The sequence below is a fragment of the Oryzias latipes genome, chromosome 18, assembly GCF_002234675.1.
Source record: "Oryzias latipes chromosome 18, ASM223467v1".
Taxonomy (NCBI): Eukaryota; Metazoa; Chordata; class Actinopteri; order Beloniformes; family Adrianichthyidae; genus Oryzias; species Oryzias latipes.
The window spans coordinates 5,602,798-5,620,730 of NC_019876.2; the positions used below are offsets into that span (position 1 = coordinate 5,602,798).

The 17,933-nt window shown below is 40.7% G+C and overlaps 2 protein-coding genes and 1 long non-coding RNA gene across 3 annotated transcripts; 2 read left to right on the forward strand and 1 right to left on the reverse strand.

Annotated features, from left to right (window-relative positions):
* The first annotated feature begins 5,563 nt into the window (after positions 1-5,563).
* Positions 5,564-9,376, forward strand: LOC101156531 (prostaglandin D2 receptor 2-like). Its single transcript, XM_004079712.4, has 2 exons — positions 5,564-7,217; positions 7,726-9,376. The coding sequence occupies exon 2, from the start codon at positions 7,757-7,759 to the stop codon at positions 8,858-8,860; it is 1,104 nt and encodes a 367-aa protein (XP_004079760.2). The 5' UTR covers positions 5,564-7,217; positions 7,726-7,756; the 3' UTR covers positions 8,861-9,376.
* Positions 9,377-11,004: 1,628 nt separating this feature from the next.
* Positions 11,005-14,818, reverse strand: LOC101156773 (G-protein coupled receptor 4). Its single transcript, XM_004079713.3, has 2 exons — positions 13,786-14,818; positions 11,005-12,181 (listed from the first exon to the last, which is right to left on the reverse strand). The coding sequence occupies exons 1-2, from the start codon at positions 14,454-14,456 to the stop codon at positions 11,767-11,769; spliced, it is 1,086 nt and encodes a 361-aa protein (XP_004079761.1). The 5' UTR covers positions 14,457-14,818; the 3' UTR covers positions 11,005-11,766.
* LOC110017048 lies at positions 14,735-15,974 on the forward strand. Its single transcript, XR_002292355.1, has 2 exons — positions 14,735-14,831; positions 14,907-15,974. It is a non-coding gene; the product is annotated as an uncharacterized LOC110017048 (long non-coding RNA).
* Positions 15,975-17,933: the final 1,959 nt, after the last annotated feature.

Sequence of the window (17,933 nt, forward strand, 5' to 3'; positions counted from 1 at the left end):
CCTCAGTACAAGACATGATTTACATACAGATCTGCCAATCCATCCATCCAGGTAGATACTCAAGACATTGTTGCTCAAAAGTAGCTCACATGCCAGTGTGAGAAGCCCTGTTCTACATAAAGTACAGGCATTACTAAAAGAATAAGCTTTAATTTGAAAAGATGCAGATTTTTTTCAGTTGTTTTTTGATTCTATTGTTAGGTGACTCAGGAGATAGTTAAAAAACTACTTTTTTTATAGTTATCGGTGTGCTTGCTGATGACTTGCCCAGTCTAACTTTTTTTGTTCATTTATTTACTTTGTAAAAATGTGCTTTAAGTGACACATGCATGCATTGTAGATCAGCAGCTGAAAGATCTTATAGACTCAAGATTATTCTGTGCAACACCTGGGTTTATTTTGGAATGTGGGAGCAGTTCCCATTTAAATACAGTTCAATTAAACACATAGAAAACAATTCAAATATATTTGGTTTACTTTTAGGTCTCTGATGTCAAACATGATGTGAAACTTCATGATAATTGTAGAAGACAGTAAAGCAGAAGTTGTTTATTCCTTAAAGTTCATGCAGTAACATCTATAAAACCACCAGATAGTGCTGTTGCTCTTCCTGATTCCCTGCGGTCTGAGACATGGTCCAAACCTGTTCAAATTGCCTGAAAGCTGCCTGTTTCAGTCTGCCCATGGGTCTTGAGGCGATATCTGCTCAAGGTGGTCTTGCTCTTGTTGTTTTGACCCCTCCCCAAACAGGGCAGAGATCTCTGCAGCTCCAGTCGAGCGTCGTGGCACAGGAAGATGTAGAAGAGGGGATCCAGCAAGGTGTTAAAGCTGGTCAGGCCGTAGCAAAGGCGGTAGATGAGGAAGATTGAGTGTTCTAACTCGCACGGCACTTCCGTCCGCAGCAGAGACACGAACCGGTACCCGCCCATGAGGTGGTACGGCCCGAAGACGGCAATGAAGTTGATCGTTATGACAACCGGGATCCCCACAATTTTGTGCCGCTCGTGATCCGATAGAGAAGGGGAGCTCCGAAGAGTCACTCCGATGTGCGTTGAAGTGTAACCGAAGGGAGAAAGGTTCAGATTATAAATTAACAAGTTGCATCTGCGCCTGCATCAGGTTTGCACTACATCTCCCATGATGCATTGTGTTAAAGTGACAGCATCTCTGCTCTACCATGAGTCTTCCCTGTTAAACGTCTCGAAACCACAACAAACACCCATCAACCAGTTTTTAAATATTCTTGATGAAATCAGAGGTCAACAGTTTAGCTCTCCTTCAAGTTTTGTGTTCATTAACAGCCAAACATCCCAGAGTTTGGTCCAAGTCATATTTCTAACTGAAAAACTTTTCTAATAACGATGGATTGAAGGACGAATTCGCTTCTTTCTGTCACTTTTGAAAGATGAAAAGTGAAGCTTGTGTAGAAGTAAAAACAACATTTAAGAAACAGGATTAAGGTGAAGTGGCCAACAGACCCAATTAAACTAAACTGAAGCAATTTAATCATCTAAAAAGACATTTAATTTTTTTTTTAAGTTTTCACAGACTTCATTTTTGATTAAGACGAGAAAAACTAATGAAACTTCAACATGTTCACGTCTGGGTCAGCTACAGAAAACATAAATATAATGTTAGTTTTTTATGTTAAATTAATCAAACATATTACAGTTACAGTTGCCTTTGCGCTGACATTGAAAATATATTTAAAAATAATTCCCTATTCAGAACGAATATATTTGTTTGTGAGGTTACATAAAACTGCATGTTAATAAACTGAAGGGAAAAACAACTACCAGGGTAAAAGGTGAAAGGAACACGACTGATGAGTCAAACTTTATTGACATTTACTCTCGACATAGTTCAGTTGAAAAATACAAAACAATACTCTCACCTTTTCAACAATCCATTATCAGTAGTGCTTCGTAATTCACCAAAGTCATACAGAAACACTTGGATAGATTTTTTTTAACACCGTGTACCACAAAAAATTGGTTTCTGTTATTTGTGAAAATTCAAGGATTTTAAGTCCTTATCCTTCTTAGAGCAATAATTGTCTTTGCATCATTGAATAGATGTTAGCTGTTTGCAGGGTGTATTTCAGAAAGAAGGTTATGCTAGCTCCCACGGTAAGTTTGAGGCTAAGGAAGCGGATAACCTCAGCTTTCGGTTCCTGAAATGGAGGTATGTTTCAGGGTAGGTCAAGTTGCCATAGCAACTCATGCTCTGAACATAACCTGGTCTGGAGCAGGTTTAGTTGAAGGTTAGTTTGTTTTCAGAGAGGTGAAGCAGCATGACGTGTCCATTTGAAGATGATTTAGTGCAGGGGTGGGCAATTCCAGGCCTCGAGGGCCGGTGTGTCTGCATGATTTCCAGATAGTCTTGCCCTACTCATGGCTGATTACCTGGTTCAGGTGTGTCCAGCCAATTAGAACATGCCAGAGCAGGGTATGCTGGAAAACATGCAGGACTGCGGCCCTCAGTGCCCACCTCTGATTTAGTGGATGAAGAAGCTCAGATAATACTTTTTCCACCACGAGAGGGTGATAAGACCACATATGGATGTTGGAAAGAATTTTTTTTTACATTAATCTAACTTAATTATCTGCTTCAGATAAAATAAATAATTTTTTTGAGTTCAGTCAACTTAAAAATAACACGTAGTTATCAGACATTTATTTTACTTTCATTTAAATTAATTCAATTAAGTAGGTGTAATGTTGGTGCTGCTGTTAGATCAGCAACGCAAGGGGTTGTGGGATACCATTCCCTTTGCCTGTCTGGAAGGATTTGGTTTTAAGTGAGGGTTTTTGACCAAATATGTTTAGTTGTTTAGCTGTTTTACTGTGTTTTACCAAGTTATTTGTACCGTTATATTTAATTCTTTCTGCACCATGAGTGAGAGGGAGGGAGAGGATGATGAGTTTATTTAGCATCCCTAGTGGTTAGAAGTGTCATGTTTAGGTTGGAGAAATGGTAATAGGTTTCATGTTGCATATCCAAAGTGTTTCTTTCATTTTATTATAAAAATGAAAATATCTGCGGCCTCAAACTTAGACATTTGAGAGTTCAAAAAGTACAATAAATTAAGATGGAAGAACATTTATGTGAATTGGAGTAATATGACATTTAGTTCTGTAAATATGTAAATTTGAGTTGTAAAAATAATTATTGAATTGGATTTACATAAGAAATTAGGTTGAACAAATTTAACTCAATTACTTGTTACCAACAGACGTAATTCATTTAAGTTGGAAAAGTTGAATAATTTATATATATATATGCGTCACAATGAAAATGGAAACTCGTGTGTTTACTTCGTCCGTTATTTTTCTCCAAGCAGAAACTCTTCCTTTTGATGATGCAGCCGTATTACTTTTTTGATGGACGTATAATCTTCAAACACCATCATTAAAATCTCAGACTCCGTCTCACTGAAGTATAGCGCTTTCTTTTTTTCTCCACGTGTTTCCATGGTGACTCCGGAAATCGGCGATCTATTGGGAATGTCTTTATGTACTTGCCGTGCATTAACCCAGGGTTACCAAGTTGAGCGTAATTACGCTAACTCATATCCGGTCTTTTGGAACCGACATACCCAGAGTAAGCAAGTTCAGGGGGATTTCAGCCACAGTTCAGGATTAAAGTCAGGCTAGTTTAAACATGCTTCCTGGAATACCCCCCTGATTTTTTCTGGTGGAAGTTGACAAACACAACCATTGTTTGGCATATTTTAAGTTTTTCATAGGATGACTTTTCAAGGCCGTGTACAGCCACTATGTACATGTAGCACATTTCTTACATGTGACATTTTGGTTTTTTGGTGATACATACTTCACAAGAGTTTCTTGTGTTTGTCATTCATCGATGTTCGCAGATGTTCGCCGTCTTTTTACTTTTTTTTCCCGTCTTCTCCTGATTCACAATGATTTGATTAAAGAAAAAGTCAGAAATGCAGATTTATGCTAAAAAATTTTTCAATACATCCTCCGTCTTTTAAAAAAAAATGATGCCACAAGAACATGTTCAAAGCACCTTTTTAACAGAGTGGGCTAATTTTAAAGAAGCAGTCACCAAAGTTTAAGTAAAAATAAAAAAATGTCAGAGTTAAAATGTTCTTTCACTACATTCTACCATAACCAACATGTAGATGTGCATATAAACACAAATTAACCTTAGTGTTGATAGAAAAAAAATATATTTTTGTTTTTTTGTTGATGGGGGGGAAAAAAAATTGTTTTTGTTTTTTGTGACTGATTTTTGGTCTAGATATGACAGAGCAGAGCGTGTCTTTTTGTCTTGCAACATGCATATTTGGTGATTTCTGCTTGACTTTATCTGCTCTTGTGGTGTTCTGGATGGGAACACTTGTTTGTCAGCAGCACCTCACTCCTGCTGCCGCCTGCACTCACCAGGGCCTAGAATTTGGTCACAAAGATCTCTTAGGGGTTAAATAGATGGGTTCTGCTCTGTTTTTTTTACACTTCTTTATTTTTATTTTTAAAAACACTGGGCGATGTGTTACTCACCAGAAGGAAGTATTGCTGACCCCAAAGTCCACAAACCCACTCAAGTAGTACATCTGTGTTGAGAAACCTTCCTTCTTTTATTTGCAGTTCCTTTATATGATGGAAATGAGTCTGCCATATTTGATGCAAATGTTTAGAAGTGTTGCATAAGACATCAGTTTCTAGTCTGTAAAAATCTTCAAATTTCATTCAGCAAAGCGAAGATTGAACTAGAAATGAAGACTGGTGGGTTAGAAAATGTTGACCTCAACATTAAACAACAAAATGAAGCTCATCCTTTTTTTTAAATCTTTGGGTTTTTTTAAAAAAAGTGTTAGTTCTCAAAACGGAGGATAATGGGTTGCTTCATGTCAAAAGAAAACGCCCATGTTTCCATAGCAACCACCATTCTCGTCCTGCCTCTGCATGCTCAGAATCTACCGCAGACGCGTTTGCTGGACATTTTTGATGTCACCCAATGAATTCTGAGCAGCAAAAACTGAAACCTAAAGAGGGGCGGGCACATTGACCAGAATTGACTCCGTCCGACTCTACAATGTTCTAGAAACAACAATTGAATGGGGCCAAACATAGTTGGACTATCCACCTCTAAAAATGAACAATTGTGACAGCCGATATATTAAATTGACACATTTAACTAAATGTATGCTTTTTCAAGTTATTATGACTAATATATAAATCAATAAACGTACGGTGGTGTTGTGGTTAGTGCTCTCATCTCACAGCGAGGCCCTGGTTCTTTTTGCAATGAGTTTACATGTTCTTGTGCATGTACGGGTTTTCTACGGCTTCCTCTCACAGACCAAAATTATGCTTCATATGTTAATAGTTTTGTCATTCAATCTTCTAAACCCGTTTTGAACCTTTTGGGGTCACGGGGCTGCCGGAGCTGATCTCGGCTAAGGGGACATCCTGGAGAAGTCATCAGTCTGTTGCAGAGCCACACATCCGAGAACATTGACATTCATACCTAGGGACAATTTTAAAGTGACCAATTAACCTATGAAGCATGTTTTTGGATGGTGGGAGGAAGCCAGAGTCCTTGGTTCAAGTCCCGGGTGGGGGGACTTGAACCAGGGGCCTTCTTGCTGTGAGGCAAGATCGCCAACCACTGACCCCAGGTGTGCGTGTGGCCCTTGTTCAAGGCCTTTTCCCAACAGTAGCTGGGTTGGCTCCAGCAGCCCTGTGACCCCGAAAGATACGTTCCGAACCCAGAATGTACAAGTGTATTTTAGGCTTAAAATTGGACACTTTAACATGGGAGCTGAGTGAAGTTGCTTCCTTCTACAACCAGCCTTAAGTGGTCTTTCGAGGAACTGCAACGCTTACTGGTGTGGGTCAAATTTGAGAGTAGAAGGTAAGGGCTTTGACTGCACTGAAGTTCCTGGTGGTTGCTCGTTGGCGTCAGTGTTTGTCAGCAGAGCCGCCATCAGTGTGCCAAAGCGCCAGTAATGTATTATTTAAATATATACGCCATTTATCTTTTACCGCAAGTGATATTAAAAGCATAAATATAAACTCCTTTTCTGAAGGAGCCCAAAAATTTCCAACAAAAGTTGAAGGAAAGACAGAAAGTGGAGAAAAAAGGTTTGAAATGACTAAAGAGGCCCAATGTCATGAAAGGAAGTCAGACCTTAAAAAGGAACTCTGACCACAGGAACGTCTTTCAAAACAAAAATGACTGGAATACAAGCACTTTGAATTGGTAAAGAAACCAACGTTGAGCAAAGACTTGTGGACAGAGAGGCGCCAGTTGATGACAGAAGCCGAACAAAGAGTTATAACGTGACCAAATGACCAGCGATGGACGTCTAGTTTTTTTTTTTCAAGAGTCTTTTATTATAAATAACTGCAGAGACAACAAAGTGCCGGTGTGAAGACAGAAGATTGTATAAAAGATTCTGTAAAATTGTTGTCACATCAAAAACTGCTTTTGTGTAAGACATCCTGTGGTTGTCGTGGTTTAGACTGAAACCTTTGGTGCAGACTTACACAGTTGCAACAAAATGTGTTGAGTATTAGTTTTAAGTTTTTGGTTATTAACGTGCATAATACTAGTACATTGACGTATTCACTTGTACATAATTAGATCCATGTACGTCTTTGTTTTCCTCGTCTGAGCTGACATCTGGCTCTAAACTGTACGGCTGGATAGCTACGATATTGCTCACCACGTTTGTTGCACTGCTAGTGTCAGTTTGGGGTCGTGAGGAGCTGTAACCTAGCAGGAGAGAGTTGTAACCAAAAGGTTGACTGGGAACGTTTTTGCATTCGATCAAAAGACGATCGGAGTGGGACTTTGACCACGGATGCATGTGAAGACTTATCACAGAAAAAGCCAACTTGGTGCATCATTATTCCGTAGAAACTCACCCTTTAATTTGAACATTTAGCTTTTTTTTTTATTTAATCATCTAAATGTTAAGAACTAGTAAGACTCTATTCATAATGCAGACGCACATTTCTTAACAGCAACATTTATTTTCATATTTTCAGAGTCACTTCTGAAAGACTTTCTTCAAAAGTTGTGCTTGAGGCACCATCTTTTGAGAAAACATGCACCCTTTGAGGTTAACACTTCCTACTGCCTATCATGTAAAAGCCTCTGCCCTGCGTAAAACTGAAACACAAGACAGAGAGAGATCTTGTCAAACCAGCTGGTAGCACGTTCAGGCACTAAAACCCAAGGTGAGTCTTGGTTTTTCTCATGTATTTAATTTCAGAAGAACTGTTTGGGTTAAACTCGTTGGGAAAACAATAGATCTTTGCAACTGACAGTGTACTTTTTTTAATATGGGAAATTATCAAATAAAATTGTTTTATTTTTGCATGAAAATCACTCAATCATCAGCAAAAAATGTTAACTGACCTGCTAAACATTGCTTCACACTAGCTTTTTTATGTCCTTATCTCTAGAGACAGTAACCTGAATCTCATAGTCATTGTTTTTCTATTTCAACCATAAGTCTAAATAAAGCAAGGTTTTTTTTTATCCCAAATCATTGCGTTTAGAGAAACCTGGTTGAAAACATATGTGGTTTTTATATATACAGTAAGAAGTCCGTACATGTAAAAGACAGACCCGTGAAGACGCACCACCTGTGTTCCTGTTCCTTCCTGAATGTGATAAAGATTAAAAGGATGAACTAGAATTTGAAACAATGATTTGACATTCATGTATGAATCTCTGTCTTAGATCTGATCCCCAAGAAGCTCTACAGGACAAGATGTCATGCAGAACTCCCAACGAAAGCATGACTTTCTCCATCAACCAGACGCAGTATACACCCAATCTGAATTCTTTGGACTTGTTTCTCATTTCCCTCCATGGAATAGTTTCAATCATTGGCATTGTGGAAAACCTCTTAATCCTGGCTGTGGTGGGTTTTTACATCCGCCGCTCTATAATCAGCACCTGGATCTTGAACCTGGCAGCGTCTGACCTGTTGACCTCAGCCTTCCTGCCTTTCTTTACCCTCTACATGGCCCAAGGAAATAACTGGATATTGGGCAAAGCCTTCTGCCGGATCTATTCCTCCATCTTTTTCTTCAACATGCATTTCAGTGGGTTCCTGCTGGCGGCCATTTCTCTGGACCGCTGCCTGGTGGTGGTGAGGCCGGTCTGGGCCCAGAACTACAGAAGTATCAAAGGAGTTAAGAGGATTTGCGCAGGAATCTGGGTGCTGGCCATCATCTGCATCATACCCTTTTTTTTGTTCCGTGACATCATTAAGGTTGGAGATGGAAGGAATCTGTGCTATTACAACTACGCTCTGTATCCTCCAAGTGATCTGAACGATCTACAGGCTTTATGCAAGCAGCGCAAAGAGATTTTAGCTTTCACCAAGTTCCTTTTAGCCTTCCTAATTCCTCTCTTGGTCATCATCTTCAGCTACTTAGCAGTGAACTCCAGCCTGGCTCGTCGGGGATGCCGCCGCCCTTTGCGTTTCGTCCGGGTTGTGGTCGCTGTGGTTGTGACCTTCTTTCTTTGCTGGGCCCCGTACCAGCTTTTCATCATTATGGAGGTCATGGCCCCCAACAACCACCCTGTGAAAATTTTTAGTGAGAAGGCCCTTCCAGTTGCAGCAACGATTGCTTTCCTAAACGCCATCTTGAATCCCATCTTGTACGTGTTCAGCTGCAATGACCTGCGCATGAAGATCAGGCACTCCTTTGGGGCGGTGATGGAGAGCGTGCTGGTGGAGGATCTCATGGAGTTTACCCGCCGTCGCAGCACAGCTCACACCAGCCACTCTGAGCTCATGCCGAGGAAGAAGAGCAACGTTGCAAAAGTGTCACCTAGCACTGAAGAGCAAGAGCAGAAAGACTGAACTATTGCCCTGTACCGCTCTGCTTTTGTCACAGCCGCCCTTAAAAACGTTGCTGGAAGTTTTGAAAAGCACCGATCAGATTGTAGATCTGTTTGTTGCCAGGTAGTTTTCAACATTATATCCTGTTGGAATTTTTATTCTCTTAAAAGGCCAGTAAACAAATAACATTCAAGTCAAACATTGGCTCTTAAAATTATTAATTATTTTCATTATTTTAATTATTTTCATTTGTATTTCAAATGAAAATATATATTGTCTCTCAGAGACCTACAAGTTGTAGAGAAATGCCACATCAGGAGAAATGAGTGGGATTTAAGAGTTGCGATGGCCGTAACACAAGCAGGGACTTGCTTTCAAAGGGTCTATATCATGCAAAATAAACATTTTGTGGCTTAAAGTCTACTTTAATGTTAACCCCAAAGAGGTATTTTGATCCATTTACGCATCTCTGAATATTCCTTTAACCGTTGTGCTATCTTAGATGACCCCACCCTTACATTGACGTGTTCTCCCTACCGTGACAAAAGTGGATAAATGTGGAAAGATTTCATGTAATCCATGGACACCAGTGAAGATCACAAATCATTGAAGAAAAAAGGTTCAGCGCACTGTCTAGTGGGTCTACCTGACCCCACTCCCAACGTTAAAGTCCCTAGCATAGCACAAGGGTTACAAGCCTGGGCTCTGAACACCAGCCCTTCCCAACCCACAAAAACGAGTCACATTGTGACGTGGACAAGTGAGGAACAGCCCATTCCAAGAAGTCTCTGTGCTGCCAGCTCCGCCCCCAAGCTAACACATACCCGCTTTCTCCATTGAGCTAGCTGTTTTTGGCCAAAAACGGTTTCCTTTTATATGCACATTACCCACATCCATATTTGCAAATGTTTGGATGTTTGTTTTCATGCACCACACGCAGACATGCTGAGGCCGACTCGACATGACCCACACGGAGTGAAAGGCGGAGCCTCAGAGATCAAGTTGTCTTACTTCCGGGTAGGAAAATACGATGTAAATATAACTCATATTTCATTAGAAATTGTTCTTTAGTGTGGCAAATGTGATATATTAACGTAACTGTGAATATTGTTTACTATGAAATACTAAAACATTTGCATGATATCGGCCCATTCAACATATATCTTGGTGGTTTGTAAATATTCAGCGGACTTGTCTTTTAATCAAATGTGATCAAATCATTTTTTTGTCGGAAATCCATTTTTGTGAGGTGTCTTCGTAAAAAGAACTGGAGATGAGATGGCGTTTTAAGCGTCCTTGCTTGTTTTTCTTGGCTTTAGAAGGAATAATTGAGTAAACAGTTAAAGAGTTACAGTCATGAAAGAATGTAAGGGTTAACTTCTTTTGCCTTTTGGTTGGCGAACATTTCAACTTGAATGTTCAGTTCTCAACAAAAACGTGGTTACTTTAGTTAGTTATTTGTTAAAGTCTCACAACTCGTTTAATATTTGCTTTTTTTTTCCATGTCACTAACCATATTTTGCATAGATGTAAAACTACCCCAGTGACTATCAAACTAGTTTTCTCTTTATTAATGTTTTATGTCTTTTGGTCAATCAAGGTTAGAATGGTTTTCCAAAACTTAATGAACAGGCTTTTGTTTTCAAAACAGCGTCAATCCGGAAGTCAAAGGACACTCAAATGAAACACAGTTTACACAAATGCTTTATTTGACCAATGAAATGATAACTGAAATCTAAAATCTCCAAAAGAGAATTCATACACATGAGGATAAAACCAGAAAAGAGTCAAAGCAACTCGATTACACTGGACGAAAACGTGGAAACTGAACAGAACTCAGCAGATCTCTCTGAACATGCTAGCCGTGTAAACCTTAAATCTCTAAATGTGAATCCTTTTTTTAAGATATCAGATTCATTTGATCTGCATCTGCAACAAAAATGAGAGCCAACCATTGAAGTTTCATCTCGTTCTTTCACAAATGACTTCACATTTTTACGATGAATCAACGCTTTTGATAATGTTCTACATAAAGTACAGGCATTGCTAAAAAAAGGAAATCTTCAGTTTTAAAAGATGTCGATTTTTGTCTATTGCTTTTTGATTCAATTGTTAGGTGACTCATCAGATGATGTAAAAAACAAACTTTTTCATATAGTTGTGTGTGTGTTTTTGCTGAAAACTTGCACATTCAAACTTTTTTTTTTGTTCTTTTCTTTGTAAAAATGTGCTTTAGGTGATGCATGCATGCATTGTAGATCAGTAGCGGAAAGTTCTCATAGATTCCAGATTATTTTCTGCATGGCATTGAGATGATCTGGCCTTGAATGTGTTATCTCCCGCATGAGTTGAATTTTTTATCAGTTTGTGGGTTTTCTTCTAAAAGTATGACTGAACGTTTCCAGACATTGCTAAAAAAACTCATTTCGATTGTTTAGTCTGACAAAAGTCATATTTGTGTTCAACACCTGTGTTTATTATTGAATGTGGGGACAGTTCACATTTAAATACAGTTCAATAAACACATCAAACAAATATATTTGGTTTACCTTTTGGTCTCTGATGTCAAACATGATGTGAAACTCTATGATAATTGTATAAGACAGTAAAGCAGAGGTTGTTTATTCCTTAAAGTTCATGCAGTAACAAGTATAAAACCACCAGATGGCGCTGTTGCTCTGCCTGAATCCCTGCGGTCTGTGACATGGTCCAAACCTGTTTAACCCTTGTTCTATCCTATGGGGTCAAGATGACCATTGACATGTTCTCCCTACCATGACAAAGGTGGATAAAGGTGGAAAGATTTCATGTAATCCATGGACACCAGTGAAGATCACAAATCATTGAAGAAAAAAGGTTCAGCGCACTGTCTAGTGGGTCTAGATGACCCAACTCCCAATGTTAAAGTGCCTAGGATACCACAAGGGTTACATTGCCTGAAAGCTGCCTGTTTCAGTCTGCCCATGGGTCTTGAGGCGATATCTGCTCACGGTGGTCTTGCTCTTGTTGTTTTGACCCCTCCCCAAACAGGGCAGAGATCTCTGCAGCTCCAGTCGAGCGTCAGGGCACAGGAAGATGTAGAAGAGGGGATCCAGCAAGGTGTTGAGGCTGGTCAGGCCGTAGCAAAGGCGGTAGATGAGGAAGATTGAGTGTTCTAACTCGCACGGCACTTCCGTCCGCAGCAGAGACACGAACCGGTACCCGCCCATGAGGTGGTACGGCCCGAAGACGGCAATGAAGTTGATCGTTATGACAACCAGGATCCCCACGATTTTGTGCCGCTCGTGATCCGATAGGGAAGGGGAGCGCCGAAGCGTCACTCCGATGTGCGCTGAGGTGTAACTGAAGGGAGAAAGGTTCAGATTATAAATCATTATAAAGGTTCAAGACGAACAAGACCAACAACAGCTTTTGTCCTAGACCAGGGGTGTACAAATCCAGGCTTTGACGGTTGGCCTCTTGCTGGTTTCCTGAAATCCTGCCTTTTCTGTTGATAACTTGGATCAAAATGTTTAGCCAATAAAAGTTTCAATATTGGTTTGGTTGGATAACATGTTGGACACCTGCCCTCGAGGTCTGGAATTGGACACCCCTGTCCTAATAGTCACACCTAAAGGCCGTGTTATACAGCAACAGCTACATTTTGCACATTTTCCGTGTGTGAAATTTTGTTTTATCGTGATACATCCGTGATTTAGGTGTGTTTCTTGCGTTGGTCATTTGTCGATGTGTGTTCAGCAAAGGTTGTGGTCGACGGGTCCTTACGTAAATTTGGTTTGGAGCTGTTCAAAATTTTGATTGGTTAAGAATTACACAGTTCACGCGAATTTTACGTAGTTTTTACACAATTATTACGTAAATGTAATGCAATCGTTGGGCTCCCTGGGCGCGGTGGGGAGGCTGCTCTACGGGTCGGGCTGGGCGGTCCCGCTGGCCCTGCCCGGCAGGAGGTCTTTCTCTATCTGCTGTACTGTGCGGGTGTTGGGGGGTCCTGTCTACCGCCGCTGCTGCGGTTGGGGGGTGGATATGTTCTCTCCCTCTTTTTACATTCCATCATCCTCCCCAGAAGAACATAAACATAAACAAAAATGTTTCACATGTGTTAGTCTGAATGCATAAATATGCATGTGTGAATGTTAGTGGTAGTATGTCTAGTATGTCCAGGTAGACTTGTCTGTGTGTGAACACTTTTGGAGGCAACAGGTGTGTTTGTAACGTTTGAGTGTGTGTGTGTGTTGACAGGCCCCACCCATTTTAGATTTTTCATGCATCTTAACCTGTCAGTTGTGATTATAAAGCTCCAGCAACTTGTTGCTTTCTGACACTTCATGATTTTACCCTTGCTACTATAATCAACCCTCTACCCCCCGCCCCCCTTATCTGTCATCCCTCTCTCTTCTTTCCTCATTTTCTTTTCCGTCCAGTCCAACAACAAATATTTGAAAATATAATTAACATGAATAAAGTTTAGCTTTCAACTCTCATCTGTTTGCTTAGCTGTTGGACAAGACAAGTTAGAAGAAAAAATCTAACTGTCATACAGGATGAAACCCTTTAGCACTTTAATGTCATTTCAGTGATTTGGTTTTTTTGTGACACAGATAATAATATTAGGTGTGGAAATTACTTTAGACATTTAAACAAAGTATTTAGCTTGGGGGGCAATTGGTGTTGGGGGCCCCAGGCAATTGCCCACCTCTGCCTAATGGTAAGTCCACCTCTGCTAGCTACTGAACTTTAGGAACAAGATGCTCAAAGCTGTAGAACCGCTTTGAAAAGAAGTACAAACCTGCACAAAAGGGACCAGATTCCTTAAAACCAGTTGATATAAAAAAGCTGTAAACCCTATTTGTTAAAGGATGCTTTGGTACGGCATCCCTTTGAGAAACTCGTACTGTCTGGTACATATGGTTGGAGAGTGACGGATGGCTCTAGGAGCAACTCACCCAAGAATGGCACAAGGCAGCAGGAAACCTAGAAGCACGGTGGCAATCTTGAAGTAAGCAAATTTAGAGCTGACAGGATATTGTTCCAGACACAGCAGGCGGTCTGCGTCAAACACCGACGGCAGTAGTCCGCTCAGACAGAACAGGAAGGTCAGGGTCCACACCGCTACGCCTGACACGGCTGCCACCCTGATGGTGCGCACCCGGCGGCTGCTGAGCGGGTAAACGATGGCCAGGCAGCGGTCCATCGCTATCAGGCAAAGAAACATGACACTGGCGTAGACGTTGACGTAAAAAACATAGCCAACCAGCTCACAGGTTAGCTGTCCGTACGGCCATCGGTGACCCCCTTGGAGATATATAATCCAGAGGGGAAGGGTGAGCAGTTGCAGGAGGTCTGACAGCAGCAGGTTGAGGATGTAGACCAGCTGACAGCCTCCCCCGCCCGAGCGTCCAAGGTGGTACAACCCCCAGAGAGATAACAGGTTGCTGGGCAGACCCAAGGAGAAGATAACTCCATAAATACAGGTCAGGCCAAACGTGTCTGTGTCCAATGGGAGGTCACAGGTGACATTGGACATGTTGGTGATAACCCTCTCATGGGAATCCGGAGATGCCTCGGACACCGGCTGGCATAGAGGGGGGTGACTTGCATTAGGAGTAGCCATCATTTTGGACAAAGAGTTGTCTCCTGCATCCAGCCTTTATTTCCATTTTGGGACATTTACAGATCCGTGAGAAAGCTTATCCTCCTTTTATAGCGTCGGTCAAACGATCCTCAAAGCCCCCCAGGTCCATTCAAACTCTTGCAGAACAAGGCATGTGCATGAGAACAAGCAGGTGCATCACGATTTCAACCACAAACTATCAGCCCAGGCGTTCCACCCACCTCTTCAGTCCACAGAAGTCTGCAGCACGATGATAACAACAACAACCTGTGTTTGAGCAACCCAGAGGAGCCGGAGTCTGGCCAAAGTCTCCACTGTTCTGCAATCACTTCCTCTGGAGGAAACCCACTTCTTCGGCTTTAAAGGCAACATCCTGAGGTAGGAGAACGCCTTTCTGGCCTAGAACAAAAACATACACTTGCTCTTATTCTGTTCTGCCCTTTCTCTTGGCAGAGTCACAATGATGGACAGTCTGCAGAAGGGGAGGGTACACTGCCTCACAAAGGCCACTACAACCTTCTAATAGTAGATTTCTGTTATTTATTTATGGATTTTATGGGATTAAAAGATATAAATGTTTCCAGATCGAAAGATGCTCACACATATTTTAGTGAAACATGGAGATTTTGAGGATTGGCGCCTTTTCGTTTCGTTTTTTTGAGTATCTTTTTTGTGTTTATTAATGCTTAATTCAGTGTTTTTCGCTTCCGTCACACCAGGTTTTAGTTTCAATCAATCATTTCTGTTTCCGCTAAATATTCTTCAGTTTATTTGAGTTTGTGGTTTTCAGTTGCTTCTGTCAGGTTCTCAGTTTTGTCATTGCAGTTTCATTGCAGTGTCATTGCAAAAATTCCCATGAATACAAAATACAATAAATCTCAATACAAAAAAATGAAATTAATCAACAAAAATAATGTTAAATTATAGTAAACTTTAAAAAAGTAAATAATAACTACTTGATCCAAAAAGTAAGGGGGATCAAGGGGGATCTTGTTGATGTCCTGGGTGCTTACGGGTGTGGACATTTCCACACAGATTTCATCCATGTTCAGAACCTGTTGTATCCCCTTCTGCATCACGGTGTTGCTGGACCCTATCCCATCCACTGCCGGGTGAAAGCGATTCGTCCTCCTTTGCAGGAACTCTCACACACCAAGACTTGACAAATGCAACATCTTCAAATACAGTGATAGACGATGTAAAGTCAATGGACTCATCCACACATGCATGTTCACCGAAGCTTCAAAAGTTCAGACAAGGTCAGGAAAAAAGTCATGGTTCAGTTTTTAAACTGACTGCCCACAGTCTCATTTGGAGTCAAGTATCCATAACAAAGTTAGCTTGCCAGTAACCTGTTTATGTGATTTCCAACACAACAGGTATTGATTCACTCTGAAGCATCTATGCTGACAATAGTATTCCATGCTGTGGGGAAGAAACTGCTTAATTCTTCAATCATTTTATCTCACAAACATTCCATATTTCCTGCACTATATGGTGCATTAAAACACCTTAATTAAATAAAATAAAAAAACAGTTGCGCTCTGTCAAAATGTTTGACGGTAATGCAGCTAACGCCTAGCAATCTCAGACTTTGGTACATTTTGCGTTACTGAAAAACTGGAGAGTGTTGTCACAGAAACATTTGTTTTAGTGGTATCAGTCTGTTTTTTTTTTCTCGTGTTGGAGGTTACAGTTATTGTGAAAACGGTAATGCAGTTCTAACGTGTAGCGTGTTTCAAACGACTTCTAGAGTTACTGTGAACATTTGTTTGACTTGTCTCTGACTCTTTTGTCTTGCTTAATGCACCTCATAGTTCACTGCACTTTATATATGACATAAATTTAAAAATAGACCATTCATAGAGGGTGCACCTTATAATTCAGTGCGCCTATAGAGTAGAATGTTCAGTACTGATAGTTTTACCATCACTGCTCATCATTTTCACTAAGTCAGCATCACTTAGTTCATAAATTGCTTCCCTTGTGGCCTTGTCTCAGAACTGAAGCCTTGTTCTTGTTGGTTATCTTCAGTTATTGATCACAGGCTATGGCCCATGTTTTTGGTGTGAGTTTATGTACGGTAAAGATAATGTGTTACATATTAACAAAAGAATTACATTATGGATGCCTGTGTGTGTGTGTGTGTGTGTGTATGTGTGTTGGTTTTTCTATATTAATGAGCACCAATATAGCAGTGTTTTTCAACCTTTTTTGAGCCACGGCACACTTTAACCTTGACAAAAATCCCGCGGCACACCACCAAAAAAAAAAAAAAAAAAGAAGCAGGAATTCATGGTCTGTATGGATCGACAGCCCCCCCCCCCGCAATCTCACATGGATTTTTGTGATAAATGTGGCAGAAAAAGCAGGAAGTTGTGGCTGTTATTTTCTAAGAGATGAAATAAAAGTTAAATTAGAAAAATTTAGAAACTGTTTGTTTGTTCGTTGTGGTTTCAAGACGTTTCACAAGGACAACTCATTGTGCGCTGGGACACTGTCCCTTTAAGCCAATGCATCATGGGAGACGTAGTGTGAAAACTGCCGAAAAAGGACAGAAAGACTCGCGTCTCTGAGCTTCATTGTTTTGTTCACTTGTTCCACGGTCTGACACCGGACTCTGTGGAAAGCTACACCGCTAAAGACGAACTTTAGCTGGTATTTTTGTTAGAACTAAGCGACTTTATCAGCAGAATTAAGAACAAGGAAGTGAAGACTTTAAGCACTTCTGATTGGTCAGACTGATGACTGTGATTAAGCCTTCAAGAATGATTGGCGGAGACTGTTGAAGGGGCGGGACTTTTCCTTACAGTTATAGCTGCAGGTAAATCCCGTCATTCTTATCAAAATGTCTTTAATAGAATTAAATAAACACAAAGAAAAAGTAATTTTAAGATCTTTTATATTCCTAACTACTCAGTGTTTTATCAGGCCCTGTTTGGATGAACAAAGAGCTGATTTCCTGGAGATGGAAAATGTTTTTAGATCAGTGAAGTAGGGCAATTCCCCACGGCACACTTGACCATCTCCCACGGCACACTAGTGTGCCGCGGCTCACTGGTTGAAAAACACTGCAATATAGGATGGCCACACACTCGTGTAATTATCCCTGCACTATCTAAATTCATTCATTCATTCATTCATTCATCCATCTTCTAAACCAGTTTGTTTACCTTTTGGGGTCACAGGGCTACCGGAGCCTATCCCAGCCACTCATAGGCGAAGGCAGGGGACATCCTGGACAGCTTGCCAGTCTATCACAAGGCCAAAATCACACACCCATGAACGCTCACAATCACACCTAGGGACAATTTAGAGCAACCATAGACCCTCTACATGAATCCCTTAATGAAAGTTGCAGTGTGTACATTTGTGTGTGCATGTGTCCTTGTGTGTGTGTTGGTTTTTATTTTATAAAGGGCACCTATTTAGCAGATGTGTCCAACACCAGGTCTCGAGGGCCACAGTCGTACTTGTTTA